General features: G+C 43.8%; 1 protein-coding gene across 5 annotated transcripts in view; it reads left to right on the plus strand.

Annotated features, from left to right (window-relative positions):
* LOC139409344 (coiled-coil and C2 domain containing 2A) overlaps positions 1–14,544 on the plus strand; it is a 32,031-nt gene that overhangs the window by 6,247 nt on the left and 11,240 nt on the right. For all 5 annotated transcript variants that reach the window (XM_071154351.1, XM_071154350.1, XM_071154349.1 and 2 more), the window contains 15 exons: positions 11–202; positions 8,268–8,427; positions 8,915–9,051; positions 9,171–9,302; positions 9,950–10,159; positions 10,367–10,614; positions 10,824–10,980; positions 11,073–11,332; positions 11,572–11,749; positions 11,922–12,075; positions 12,190–12,334; positions 12,479–12,617; positions 12,786–12,989; positions 13,077–13,169; positions 13,273–13,364. In XM_071154351.1, the coding sequence (XP_071010452.1) occupies positions 11–202; positions 8,268–8,427; positions 8,915–9,051; positions 9,171–9,302; positions 9,950–10,159; positions 10,367–10,614; positions 10,824–10,980; positions 11,073–11,332; positions 11,572–11,749; positions 11,922–12,075; positions 12,190–12,334; positions 12,479–12,617; positions 12,786–12,989; positions 13,077–13,169; positions 13,273–13,364 (2,501 nt within the window). The remainder of the gene's footprint in view (positions 1–10; positions 203–8,267; positions 8,428–8,914; positions 9,052–9,170; positions 9,303–9,949; positions 10,160–10,366; positions 10,615–10,823; positions 10,981–11,072; positions 11,333–11,571; positions 11,750–11,921; positions 12,076–12,189; positions 12,335–12,478; positions 12,618–12,785; positions 12,990–13,076; positions 13,170–13,272; positions 13,365–14,544) is intronic.

The raw sequence follows: 14,544 nt of genomic DNA on the forward strand, positions 1-14,544 counted from the left end.
GCAAATGTAGTCGGAGACAGGTTTACCCACAGCGGAGGAGGCCTACAATTTTTTCACTTTCAACTTTGACCCGGAACCCCATGAAGAGGCGGGCAAAGGTCGTAAGAAGAGAAGGCCAAGGACAGAAGGGGAGAATGACGATGAGGAGGAGGAAGCGGTCACTGAAGTGGACAGGGAACAGAAAGGCGAGAACGAGGAGCGGGTAAAACTAGCATAGATAATGAACCATTTTCAACTCATTTAATTTTAATGTATCTCCTGAATTAATTGAAAGAAAATGTAATTGACTGAAAACAAGGTTAGACGTACTCCCAGAGTACAAGTAGCATATATTGTTGCCATGGATTGCTAATGATTGCAGTATCTGTGTGTAATTAGCTGTAAAATATATGGAACCCTGAGACCCTTCTAAACAAGTCAGCTAGGAACATGACAGGACAGTGTTTCTGGTCTTAGATCAGCATCGATGCTGAAGGCACCATATGTCAGATGAAAAGATGTCTCTCTTCTGTCTGTCATTTGATCTTGGCTAGTGAGAGAGGTCTGAGCCACATTGTTTTAAGACCGGTATTTCCAAACTGGGGTACGCTCAATGCCATCTGGAGTACGCTAATTAAAAATGTGATTCACAATTTAAAAAATATAATACTTTTTTCCTTCACATTTTCAAACAGTCCATTTGATATTTTCCAACGGGGCTATACATTTGGGTGAGTTTTCTTTCTGGCCTGAGTAGCCTCGTTTCACTGCCAAAAATAAAATTCAACCATCTCATGTTCAGCGAAATAACATCACAATGTTAAACACAGGTAGCCTAGTCAAATAATGAACATCCAATCACATTAAACGTCTCTTGTGGGAATTCCACTAATGTATGTAGCCAAACATAGCTGCTGCTCATGTTGGTATTTGTACTGATGGCGCAAAAGCCATGACAGGGAGACATAGTGGAGTGGTAACGCTCCCAATGCCACTTGGGTATACTGCAGAATCCACCGAGAGGCTCTTGCTGCCAAGGGAATGTCTGACAGCTTGAAAGACTTTTTGGACACTACAGTGAATATGGCTAACTTTGTTAAAGCAAGGCCCCTGAACTCTTGGGTATTTTCTGCACTATGCAATGATATGGGCAGCAACCGTGTAATGCTTTTACAACATGCGCTGGTTATCAAGGGGCAATGTATTGACACGTTTTCTTTTAATTGAGAGAGCTTAAAGTTTTCTTTACTGACCATAATTTTCACTTGTCTGACCGCTTGCATGATGACGAGTTTCTCACACGACTGGCATATCTGGGTGATGTTTTTTCTTGCCTGAATGATCTGAATCTAGGATTACAGGGACTCTCTGCAACTATATTCAATGTACGGGACAAAATTGAGGCTATGATTAAGAAGTTGGAGCTCTTCTCTGTCTGCATTAACAAGGTCAACACTCAGGTCTTTACATCGTATGATTTTTTTTTTGTGTCTGCAAATGAACTCAAGCTTACAGACAACGTCAAATGTGATGTAGCGAAGCACCTGAGTGAGTTGGGTGCGCAATTACGCAGGTACTTTCCAGAAATGGATAACACAATTAACTGGATTCGTTATCCCTTTCATTTATAAAAAAAAAATAACATAATTTCACCTTTATTTAACCAGGTAGGTGAGAACAAGTTCTCATTTGCAACTGCGACCTGGCCAAGATAAAGCAAAGCAGTTCGACACATACAACAACACAGAGTTACACATGGAATAAACAAACATACAATCAATAATACAGTAGAAAAATCTATATACAGCATGTGCAAATGAGGTAGGACAAGATAGGTAAGGCAATAAATAGGCCATGGTGGTGAAGTTATTACAATATAGAAATTAAACACTGGAATGGTAGGATGTGCAGAAGATGAATGTGCAAGTAGAGATACTGGTGTGCAAAGGAGCAAGATAAATAAATACAGTATGTGGATGAGGTAGATTGGATGGGCTATTTACAGATGAGCTATGTACAGGTGCAGTGATCTGTGAGCTGCTCTGACAGCTGGTGTTTAAAGCTATTGAGGGAGGTAAGAGTCTCCAGCTTCAGAGATTTTTGCAGTTCGTTCCAGTCATTGGCAGTAGAGAACTGGAAGGAAAGGCGGCCAAAGGAAGAATTGACTTTGGGGGTGACCAGTGAGATATACCTGCTGGAGCGCGTGCTACGGGTGGGTGCTGCTATGGTGACCAGTGAGCTGAGATAAGGCGGGGCTTTACCTAGCAGAGACTTGTAGATGACCTGAAGCCAGTGGGTTTGGCGACGAGAATGAAGCGAGGGCCAGCCAACGAGAGCACACGGGTCGCAGTGGTGGGTAGTATATGGGGCTTTGGTGACAAAACGGATGGCACTGTGATAGACTGCGTCCAATTTGTTGAGTAGAGTGTTGGAGGCAATTTTGTAAATGACATCGCCAAAGTCGAGGATCGGTAGGATGGTCAGTTTTACGAGGGTATGTTTGGCAGCATGAGTGAAGGATGCTTTGTTTGCGAAATAGGAAGCCAATTCTAGATTTAATTTTGGATTGTAGATGTTTAATGTTAGTCTGGATGGAGAGTTTACAGTCTAACCTGACACCTAGTTATTTGTAGTTGTCCACATATTCTAAGTCAGAACCATCCAGAGTAGTGATGCTGGACGGGCGGGCAGGTGTGGGCAGTGATCGGTTGAAGAGCATGCATTTAGTTTTACTTGCATTTAAGAGCAGTTGGAGGCCACTGAAGGAGAGTTGTATGGGCATTGAAGCTCGTCTGGAGGTTTGTTAACACAGTGTCCAAAGAGGGGCCAGAAGTATACAGAATGGTGTCGTCTGCGTAGAGGTGGATCAGAAAACCACCAGCAGCAAAAGCGACATCATTGATGTATACAGAGAAGAGAGTCGGCCCGAGAATTGAACCCTGTGGCACCCCCATATTCATGCCCTGCCTCCAGTCCACTTACCGATATCTGAACAAGAGAGCCTCATCGAAATTGCAACAAGCGGTTCTGTGAAAATTGAATGTAATCAGAAGCCACTGCCAGATTTCTGGATTGGGTTGCGCTCAGAGTATCCTGCGCTGTTAAGACACTGATGTCCTTTGCAACCACATACCTATGTGAGAGTGGATTCTCAGCCCTCACTAGCATGAAAACTAAATACAGGCACTAGGGTTGCACATTTTGGGGAATATTCAGAGGTGGGAATTAACGGGAATATATGGGAATTAACGGGAATAAATGGGTATTAACGGAAATCTATGCAAATGAATACCATTTAAATGTATATGTTTTTCGCATTGGATATATTTACCATATCATATGGAGACAGAAACATAAACATTTTATCTTATTATAAGTAGACATAATTGCAAATTATTAAATCCTTCCAATAGAAATAAAACGAATTGAACTTTAATTAAATGAGTTGACTCTTCACATGGGATGATTTCACTGAACAACAAAAGAAAGGGAATATTCAATGATCCAACGCATCTCCCAAAAACATTTTCAACATACTTCTGTAAAATGATAGTCTAGAAACTAAAGCTTTGGTTGTCTTCCTCTCAGGCTTCCATGTCTTCTCCCTGGACCTCCTCAATGTCCACCTCTTGAACATCAGACTCTGAGGCCTCATCTTCACTGTCATTTTCCATCCCTGTTGAGGATAGTTCGTTGTCAGGCTCAAAAAGCCTCAAATTTGCCTGGATGGCCACCAATGTTTCAACCCTTGTATTGGTCAGCCTGTTGCGTGCTTTGGTGTGTGTGTTCCCAAACAAGGACCAGTTGCACTCTGTGGCAGCTGATGTTGGTGGGATTTGGAGGATGATGGAAGCAACAGGGGAAAGACCCTCAGATCCACAAAGTCCCTTCCATCAGGTGGCTGATGAGGTATGTTGGCACGACTGCCATATTGCATCTCCATCCCAAAGCCCTTACTTGGAAGTGTACTTCGCCAGACTGCCGAGGTGGCGAGACACGATAGTTATGAAACCATAGGCCTTGTTAATCTCTGAACCAGACAGGATGCTCTTGCCAGCATACTTGGGGTCCAACATGTACGCTGCGGTATGTATGGGCTTCAGGCAGAAGTCTTCACGCTTTTTGATGTATTTCAGATCTGCTTGGAACCACAGTGAAGTGGGTAGGGCAGTAAGGATTTATTGTCTTACATCTGCAAGCAGTCTGAACATCGGACAAGATGGTATTGTCTCCCTCAATCTGTTCAATGGGTACTGCTATGGGTTTCTGGAGTTTCAGGCTGCTTACCACTCTCTCCCAAAATACATAATCCAGGAGGATCCTCTTGATGGCGGTGTCCATATCGGAAATCTGTGAAATGGCCATTTCTTGGTGACTCCTTCCCCTCCAGGAGACTGTCAAACATGATGACGGCACCACCCTAACAGGTGTTGCTGGGCAGCTTCAATGTGGTGCTCTTATTCTTCTCATTTTGCTTGGTGAGGTAGATTGCTTCACATGCCTAACCATTTCCTTGGCTCTCTTGTAGAGTGTATCCATTGTTTTCAGTGCCATTATGTCCTTGAGGAGCAGATTCAATGCATGAGTAGCACAACCAAAAGTTGGGACGTAAGGGTAGGACTCCTCCACTTTAGACCAAGCAGCCTTCATGTTCGCAGCATTGTCTGTCACCAGTGCAAATACCTTCTGTGGTCCAAGGTCATTGATGACTGCCTTCAGCTCATCTGCAATGTAGAGACCGGTGTGTCTGTTGTCCCTTGTGTCTGTGCTCTTGTAGAATAGTGTTTGAGGGGTGGAGATGATTGCTTGGTTAATTATTGCTTGCCCACAAACATTCGACCACCCATCAGAGATCATTGCAATACAGTCTGCCTTCTCTATGATTTTCTTGACCTTCACTTGAACTCTGTTGAACTCTGCATCCAACAAATGAGTAGATAAAGCATGTCTGGTTGGAGGGGTGTATGCTGGGCGAAGAACATTCAGAAATCTATTCCAATACACATTGCCTGTGAGCATCAGAGGTTAACCAGTTGCATACACAGCTCGAGCAAGACATTCATCAGCATTTCTCTGACTACGTTCCGAGTCAAAATAACTTCTGATTCCAGGAGGACCGTGAGCTGTTGCTATCGATAAGGTGTCTGATTCATCATTTTCACCTTGAATAGAAGTGAAAATGAGGGACTTTTGTCACAGGTTGCTTGTTGTGAGCGCTGAGGGAACTTTATGCACTTGTCCAGATGATTCTGCATCTTTGATGCATTCTTCACATATGATTTGGCACAGTATTTGAAAATGTACACAGCTTTTCCTTCTACAAATAAAATTTGATTTGATTTACATTAGCTGCAGTGAAATTTCTCCACACAACAGATAGTGCCTGTGGCATTTTCCTGTAAAGATTAGAACAAATACAATTCCATGTACAGATAAATAGTTAGGCAGTTAGATTAAACAACTCCTTTTGTAAGATAAATGTTTTAAAATGAAACATGTATGGAAACAGGTCAATTGAAACTCCTCAGTTAGCAGGCTCAAGCAAGCTAAAACCCACATGGTTGCAAAAACTATGTGGAATTGTTAGAAATGATTTAAACACACTTTGCTGTAGGCTACTATTTACTAGTTAACAAAAAATCATGTATAAAATATATTCACCCCACCCAGTATTGTAATCAAAACTTACCAGAAAGCATGTAGTCCTTGGCCCAGACAGTGTAATAGTGTGGGCTCAATAGCATCTCATTAGTGTGCAAGATCTTGAGAATCAGCTGTACATGTGCAATTCCATTGAATTGGGGACAGTTTAACCAAAATATGCCACAAGACCTAGAATTGCCTTATGTGTATCCCACAAAAAAGGTTCACTGTTATAAGCTAACCTTTTTGATGAGTTTAAGCAAAATTCCCAGCTTAACTTGGGAAATTTCCAGAAAGTTTCCAACCATTTGCAACCCTAATAGGTACAGACTGTGTGTGGAAAAATATTTAAGACTGAGACTCTCCAATACAACCCAACATTGCAGAGTTATGTGCGTCCTTTCAAGCACACCCTTCTCATTAACCTGTGGTAAGTTATTCCACATTTTTGATGAACAAATAAGGTTTTATATGTAAGATGGCCAAATAAAGAGCAAAAGTATTGATTATTATTATATTATTATTTGTGCCCTGGTCCTACATTATAAGAGCTCTTTGTCACTTCCTACGAGCCGGGTTGTGACGACAACTCACACTCATTCTTATGTTTAATAAATGTATCATGTGGCTGGCTTGCAATGATGGCAAAAAACTAAATTTGATAGTGCGCTGACCCTGGTGCTAGAGGGGATACGCAGCTGGAGGTTGAATGTTTGAAGGGGTACAGGACTATTAAAAAGTTTGGGAACCACTGATTTAACACACAGCATAGGCACATCACCCCTCTCTGTGAATTACATCAGTTTGTGTCCTTGAACAACATACAGTATTTCCAAAAACATCATCATTAATCAATTAGTCATGAATCATGTTAATAGCTTTAACAGTTGATGTTATTCTTTAATAACACAGACCCCAAAGACCCTCAATATGGCAGTATGTTTTGCTGGTGAGGACGGCAGTATGTTTTGCTGGTGAGGACGGCAGTATGTTTTGCTGGTGTGGACGGCGGTATGTTTTGCTGGTGTGGACGGCGGTATGTTTTGCTGGTGAGGACGGCGGTATGTTTTGCTGGTGTGGACGGCGGTATGTTTTGCTGGTGAGGACGGCGGTATGTTTTGCTGGTGAGGACGTCAGTATGGAGGTATGTTTTGTTGGTGAGGACGTCAGTTTGGAGGTATGTTTTGTTGGTGAGGACGTCAGTATGGAGGTGTGTTTTGTTGGTGAGGACGTCAGTTTGGAGGTATGTTTTGTTGGTGAGGACGTCAGTATGGCGGTGTGTTTTGTTGGTGAGGACGTCAGTATGGAGGTATGTTTTGTTGGTGAGGACGGCGGTATGTTTTGCTGGTGAGGACGTCAGTATGGAGGTGTGTTTTGTTGGTGAGGACGTCAGTATGGAGGTATGTTTTGCTGGTGAGGACGGCGGTATGGAGGTATGTTTTGTTGGTGAGGACGTCAGTATGGAGGTATGTTTTGTTGGTGATGACGTCCGTATGAAGGTATGTTTTGTTGGTGAGGACGTCCGTATGGAGGTATGTTTTGCTGGTGAGGACGTCCGTATGGAGGTATGTTTTGTTGGTGAGGACGTCAGTATGGAGGTATGTTTTGTTGGTGAGGACGTCAGTTTGGAGGTATGTTTTGTTGGTGAGGACGTCAGTATGGAGGTGTGTTTTGTTGGTGAGGACGTCAGTTTGGAGGTATGTTTTGTTGGTGAGGACGTCAGTATGGCGGTGTGTTTTGTTGGTGAGGACGTCAGTATGGAGGTATGTTTTGTTGGTGAGGACGGCGGTATGTTTTGCTGGTGAGGACGTCAGTATGGAGGTGTGTTTTGTTGGTGAGGACGTCAGTATGGAGGTATGTTTTGCTGGTGAGGACGGCGGTATGTTTTGCTGGTGAGGACGTCAGTATGGAGGTGTGTTTTGTTGGTGAGGACGTCAGTATGGAGGTATGTTTTGTTGGTGAGGACGTCAGTTTGGAGGTATGTTTTGTTGGTGAGGACGTCAGTATGGAGGTGTGTTTTGTTGGTGAGGACGTCAGTTTGGAGGTATGTTTTGTTGGTGAGGACGTCAGTATGGCGGTGTGTTTTGTTGGTGAGGACGTCAGTATGGAGGTATGTTTTGTTGGTGAGGACGTCAGTATGGAGGTGTGTTTTGTTGGTGAGGACGTCAGTTTGGAGGTATGTTTTGTTGGTGAGGACGTCAGTATGGAGGTGTGTTTTGTTGGTGAGGACGTCAGTTTGGAGGTATGTTTTGTTGGTGAGGACGTCAGTATGGCGGTGTGTTTTGTTGGTGAGGACGTCAGTATGGAGGTATGTTTTGTTGGTGAGGACGTCAGTATGGAGGTGTGTTTTGTTGGTGAGGACGTCAGTTTGGAGGTATGTTTTGTTGGTGTGGACGTCAGTATGGCAGTGTGTTTTGTTGGTGAGGACGTCAGTATGGAGGTATGTTTTGTTGGTGATGACGTCCGTATGAAGGTATGTTTTGTTGGTGAGGACGTCCGTATGGAGGTATGTTTTGCTGGTGAGGACGTCCGTATGGAGGTATGTTTTGTTGGTGAGGACGTCAGTCTGGCTGTAGTGTTGGTGAGGACGTCAGTATGGCTGTAGTGTTGATGCATCTTGTCCTCTGTGACCCCTCCCACCCCAGGATGAGGATGCTCCTCTAGTGAAAGATGAAGAGGAGGATCTGTTCATTATCGACCAATCAGCACATGACTTCCTGGTGGTGAAGAGAGCAGAGTACATGGGCTACCAGAGGCGTCTTCAGAGCGAGAATGACTTCCTCTTCACCCCAAGCTTTTTGACAGGTACCCACCCCAATAAAAGCACACCTGTTATTTTGTACAGTCAGAACTATAACACCACTAGACCTGTAGTCTCAGAGCAGGTATCCACCCTACCCCAACAACACCTGTAATGCAGCCAGACCGGTAGTCTGAAGACAGGCAACCACATCAATCTGAGGCCAGACAAAATCTTTCCTACAGCTAGGACAGCAGGTTAAGGACCCCGTTGTGGAGGACAGTCAGCCAGGCTCGCTATTTAAGGGCAGAGCCCCCTGAAGTCTGAACAGGAACTCTGGAGTGTCCTCGGTATGAGATAGTTGCACCAACAGCCATTCCCAGGAGAACATACCCACACTAAAGAACCGGCACCAAACCCTAACTAATACAGCCCATCTCAACTCACATTCCACATTATGTGCGCACTGCATATATCATTGTGTTATAAGATGGTCTCTGTGAATGTCTATGTACTCTATATATGTTGATGCTCTGTCTATTTATGCTTCAGTGCCAGCCTCCAGTAAAGTACCAGAGAACATGCAGCCACGTTATCTGGAGGAGGAGGGGCTATACGTGGGGGAGAGGCCTCCCATATCCCTGACCAATCAGAACATCTTAGAGAACCGTGTCTTGAAACAACAGCAGGTAAAGGTGTCACTGTACCACTAGAACATGATGTGAGCTTTAGTGTTCTGATAACAAACGTACCTCCAAGTGGGCGGTGTCAGCATCAATTCTGATTTAGAGACTGTTCATCTGCTCAGGGGAGGAAGTGGTTTGGGGATGACGGCAGGATCATAGCTCTGCCTGACCCCATTAAAGAGTCGTCCACCAGACCCCCTCTGTTCCACATGGAGGAAGACTTGGACCCGGCTCTGCAGACTGTCTATAGGAAGGTAAATTAAAATGGACAATATAATTAATTCTATTTGTATAACAAAGACACACCTCCACTGTGCTCACCTCATGTAATCCTTATCTATCTATAGTACTCAAACTAGTCCTATACCACCTGACATGTTTCTGCACTGGAAAATAATCACTTGTCTGCCATATCCTCTTATCTTACTGTCCATTAATAAACATCAAAGCACATTGCTCTCCACACAAACAACCTTGCAGAATGTTCAATCCCAGTGTCACTGAACTGGGAAACTGCTGCTTACCCAATAAATTATTGGGAGCTCGTATATAGAGTATGCAACTCTCTTTATTTATTTTTATATCCTGCTGCTTGGCAACATGAATTGGCAATAATATTGTTCTTGATGAGTGTGACGTTTGGAAGTAGCTCCAGCTGTCAGATGAGTTCACCAGGACATCAAAGACTGTATTATAGCAGGAGGTTAAGAGTTACAATACAACACCATTTAGGGTCGTCATGTAGTTATTACTACAATTCCTTATTATTACATGATGTCGTTTATCTTCGTTCTCTCTCTGTCTGTTTCTCTCCACACACATATGCGGATATGATTACATCTGTAGTATGATACACTCGAGAGTTCCAGTGTTTGATTACCTCTGTTCCTTTGTGGTACAGGCACTGAAGTCAAAGCATGCCAGTCAGTACATCGCAGGAGGAGGGGGCACGGACGGGGATTACCAGCTGGATGTGGACGTCTCAGGGCTCATCTTCTCCCATCACCCCCTCTTCAGCCGGGAGCACGTCCTAGGAGCACGCCTGGCCCAGCTCTATGACCAGCACCTCAGCAGGCAGCACAAGAACATCACGGAACACCTCACTACCAAGGTAAAGCGCAGAACATATAATGACTTATATTCTAATTCTATTTGGCACAAAGGCTATTCAGCAGTGGCACTAACTCTGACTTACCCTCAACTGACTCCTCTCCTTCTCTAGATCTAGAGATTTCTAGTGTGATTTGTTTATTCAGTAAGTGTCTTCGAGTAAAAGTCAAAGAATTGGTGGTCTAATACTGGTTTATGTCTACTGTAGCTGAATGGGTTGAGGAACGCTGTTCGGAACATGCTGGAGATCCACGGTAGGCAGGGCCTAACTCCTGTCATGCAGCAGAGGATATCTGAGTATAAGCAGGAGGTGAAGAACACTCGCAGGCTGCGGGACACTGAGCAGGAGAAGGACAGAACCCTGCTGAAGAGCATCATCAAGGTCTGGAAGGAGATCAAAGCCCTGAGGGACTTCCAGAGGTTCACCAACACACCATACAAGCTTTACCTCAGGAGGTAATGTAACACCCCATCATTTAGGACTCTGTGTTACTCTATTAAGATGGAAAAACATTGTCCAAAGTTCAGGGGATTAGGGTTAGGGTTACAATGTAGATGGCACTATGTGTAGTAGTGTGCTGCTGGTGACCTTGTTTATATGTTGATTGTTGTGGATAATCATGTGCTTGGTGTTGATAACTGATGTGTGTCCCCCTCTGCTCCAGGGAGGAGGGGGTGCGGGCTTCAGATGAGCGGGACCATGAGGCTGAGATCCAGGCTGAAGTGGATGAGCTGCAGGGGGAGATGGAGGAAGACTACCAGAAAAAGGTCACTGAGTACAAGAGACAGCAGGAGGAGTGGAAGGCCTGGAGGAGGAAACGGGTATGTTTCACCCCTAAGATTAAGCATGGGGGCCTTGAGAATCCTGGTTTATTAATATATATTTTTTATTGCATACATTTTCTCATGCTCAGAAAGCCAAAGAGAAGAAGAAAAAGAAGAAAACCCAGTCTCAGGATGATGATGATGACGAAGACGATGATGATGACCAGTCAGAGGGTGACACGGAGCTGGGACCCTCGAAGCCAGACCCTCCTGAGGAACCAGACATGGAGGGTGTTGAGGAGCAGGTCAGAGAGAAGGCCTCCAGAATCAGGAGGAAACCAGGGGAACCCATCCTGATGCCTGAACTCACTGCATCTGGACCCATCACTCCTAATGAACAGTGTCCCAGGTATGAACAGGAACACAGTTAAAAGGATATACACTTTCTGTCAGACATTTTCAGACCTCTAAGGGACATGATTTCTTCTTGACGTTTGTCTAATTTTGAGGTCTGAAAACCACTGAAAAACTTTTGACAGTGAAATGTCCCTTTAAGAACTAGAGGGGTCCAACTAGAGGTGTTCCAAAAGTCCAAAGAACAGGATATCCATATTTCACTTGCATGACTGTGTCTGTTCTTCCCCACAGGGGCGAGTTTGCTAGAAGAGAAGATGTTGCAAAGCGCTCTCTCTTCACTAAGGTTTTATATAACAACAAAGAAGTCTCCAGAACAGACAATCGCTCCCTAAATTCTGATTTCAGAGTCCATTTTGGTCAGATATTCAACCTGAAGATAGTCAACTGGCCAGAAAGTATCAAGTTGCAGGTGAAGTTATGTTGGATTTCAGCTAATGATTTTTTAAACTAAATGATTGAACTAAATCAATGATTTTTGAGATGATATTATTGTAATTTATCTCCATGTTATCTCTAATGAATTTCTTTCTTTCAGACACATTTAAACCTCCTGTTATTCTTGTTGTTCTGTGGGTGTGTAGGTGTTTGAAGTGTTGGGCTCATCCACCTCCCTGTTGGCAGAGGTGTTTGTGCCAGTCCCAGAATCATCAGTCTTGACGGGTAGTGCCCCCTCTGAGGAGCTGGAGTTCAGCAGCAACCTGAGGGTCATGTTTGACCACGAGGCCGTCGGCAGTGGTACACACCCATAGACGCACTGTGCATATTTATACTTGGACATCTCTCTTACACCCTTCTCTCTCTCTCTCTCCCTCTCTTTGGTCTCTCTCTGCTGTCAATTTGCCCTGTCAGACGTGCCCTTCTCCTTTGAGGCAGACGGTAGTAACCGTCAGACCCTGTTGACCTCTGGGAAGCTGTCCTGCTGTGTGTCCTGGGCTATAGGGGAGGATGATGTACCCCTGGCCCCGCCCACCACTCAGTCCAAGGCCATGCACAGGTACAGTAAACCAATCCCATCCAAGTTACGTACAGTAGAAACACTATACCTAGTAAGGTGAAATACTGCAGACCTATTTTATGTTACTGGCTACATTCATAAATAAGTACATGTATTTCTCCCCCTCTCTCTTTGTCTGTGCAGTGGACTGAAACAGTTGGATGCCATCGCCTGCATTGGGGCATCTAGCCTTAATGATATGAAGAAGCTTGGGGAGTGGGCCACTGAATCTAGACTGGATCCCAATGACCCAAACAACGCAACCATCATGCAACTCCTAAAGGTGGGTGACTAGACACTACACATTACTAAGAGATCACAGGTCCATATGACCCAGCTGCCCCAGAGAGCAGGAGACTGTATTTAACTGTCTATACAGTCCCATATATTTGACTGTTTGCATGACCTCGCTCTCTCTATATCATAATAATTTGCTCTTTCTCTCAATAAGGTGGCCAGTAGTGGGGAGGTGACAGCTCCAGATTACTTCAGACTGGAGCAGCTGCAGGAGGAGTTCAACTTCCTGTCTGAGGAGGAAATTGAGCGGTCTCGCAGGTTCCGTCTGCTCCGGCTCAGAAACCAGGAGGTGGCTGAGTTCCGTAACTATAAGTGTGTCCCTGCCCTGGAACGGGAGGTCACTGATAAGGTGTTCCAGGTAAGGCACTGTATACTTTATAAGATTACTAATAAGGTTTAATAAGCCCGAAAACATGTTCAACTTTATGATTTTTGTCCTTTTCAGGAATATGAGAGGAGATTGAGAGAAGGAGAAATCATTGACACTAAGGATCACCTAGATGCACACAGAGCCCTGGTGGCCAAATACCTGCAGAAGGTGAGTAGATGTGTCGGGCAGTTAGCTTTGAATCTGGAGTCTAGTCTGTGTGGATCTGCTCATATTAATCGTATTGATTTATTTGACTCTCTCTGTCTATCAGATTAGAGAATCAGTCATCAACCGCTTCCTCATCGCCAAGCATCATTTCCTCCTGTCTGACCTGGTCCAAGAAGAGGAAGTTCCTAGTATTGGGTGAATACATTTGTGCATTTTCATACTTGTGAAATCATATCAAGGCAGAATTGTTGTGCTAATATTCTTATATACTCGATAGAATATAGTCATTGTGCTTGTTTGACTCATCATTGGATTTAGGTAGGTAGCACCACATGCTTTTGCTTTGTGTGTGTGACGAACTGGCATTTGCTCCAGTACTTGACTTTTGTCTTTTGTATTGGATTGTTCAAATTGTTTTGCTCAAATGTTTGCGTTTAGGTTAACGGGGATTGCAAGATGGGTTATAATCTGTTGTAAATCTGTCATAAAAGCTGACAGGGTCTAAGTAGATCACAGAATAGATCACAGGCCAGTGGAATGAGTTTCTCTTTGGCCGGTGGGTTCTCTGGAATATTTGATCTCAAACACTTCATTTCCCTGGCTGAAGAGATGTTTTCTTTCGGAGAATCTGAAAGCACATTCTTCTCTTTTTACACCACATCTGGATGTGACACTTAGCAAATAGTATCAACACATACATTTTATTATCATCATTATTGTTATTTTATATGTCATATTACTTTTCATTATTTGAACATCTTTTTTCTGTGTCCCATTTCTCTGTTATGCTTTGCATTTACATATTTAGTGGTGCAGGCCCTGGGTATGTTCATAGGCCTTTTCTCCTCTTTTCCCCAACCTGTCTGTGGCTGATAGTTTGTTTACTTTTAGTTTATTTATCATTATACCGTACACTGTTAGAAAAAAAGGGTTTCAAAAGGGTTATTTGGCTGTCTCCACAGGAGAACACCTTTTTGGTTCATAGGAGAACCCCTTTTGGTTCATAGGAAAACCCTTTTTAATTCTTAGGAGAACCCTTTTTAGTTCATAGGAGAACCTTTTTGGCTCCAAGGAGAACCCTTTTTGGCTCCAAGGAGAAACCTTTTTGGTTCCCTGTAGAACCCTCTGTAGAAAGAGGCCTACATGGAACCCAAAAGGATTCTAGAAAGAATCAAGAAGGGTTCTACTATGAGGACAGCCGACGAACCCTTTTAGGTTCTAGATAGCACCTTTTTTACCTGAGTATAGCATTGGTGTTCTATTGGTATTTGTGTCAATCATCCCCTCACAGTAAGTAAACAGTAAGTAAACTGGAAGATAGAGTATGTGGTAGTATGGTCTGTGTTTACCCTGTAAAGTGAAGGAGAATATACTC

This window comes from Oncorhynchus clarkii, chromosome 5 (genome assembly GCF_045791955.1).
Source record: "Oncorhynchus clarkii lewisi isolate Uvic-CL-2024 chromosome 5, UVic_Ocla_1.0, whole genome shotgun sequence".
NCBI lineage: Eukaryota > Metazoa > Chordata > Actinopteri > Salmoniformes > Salmonidae > Oncorhynchus > Oncorhynchus clarkii.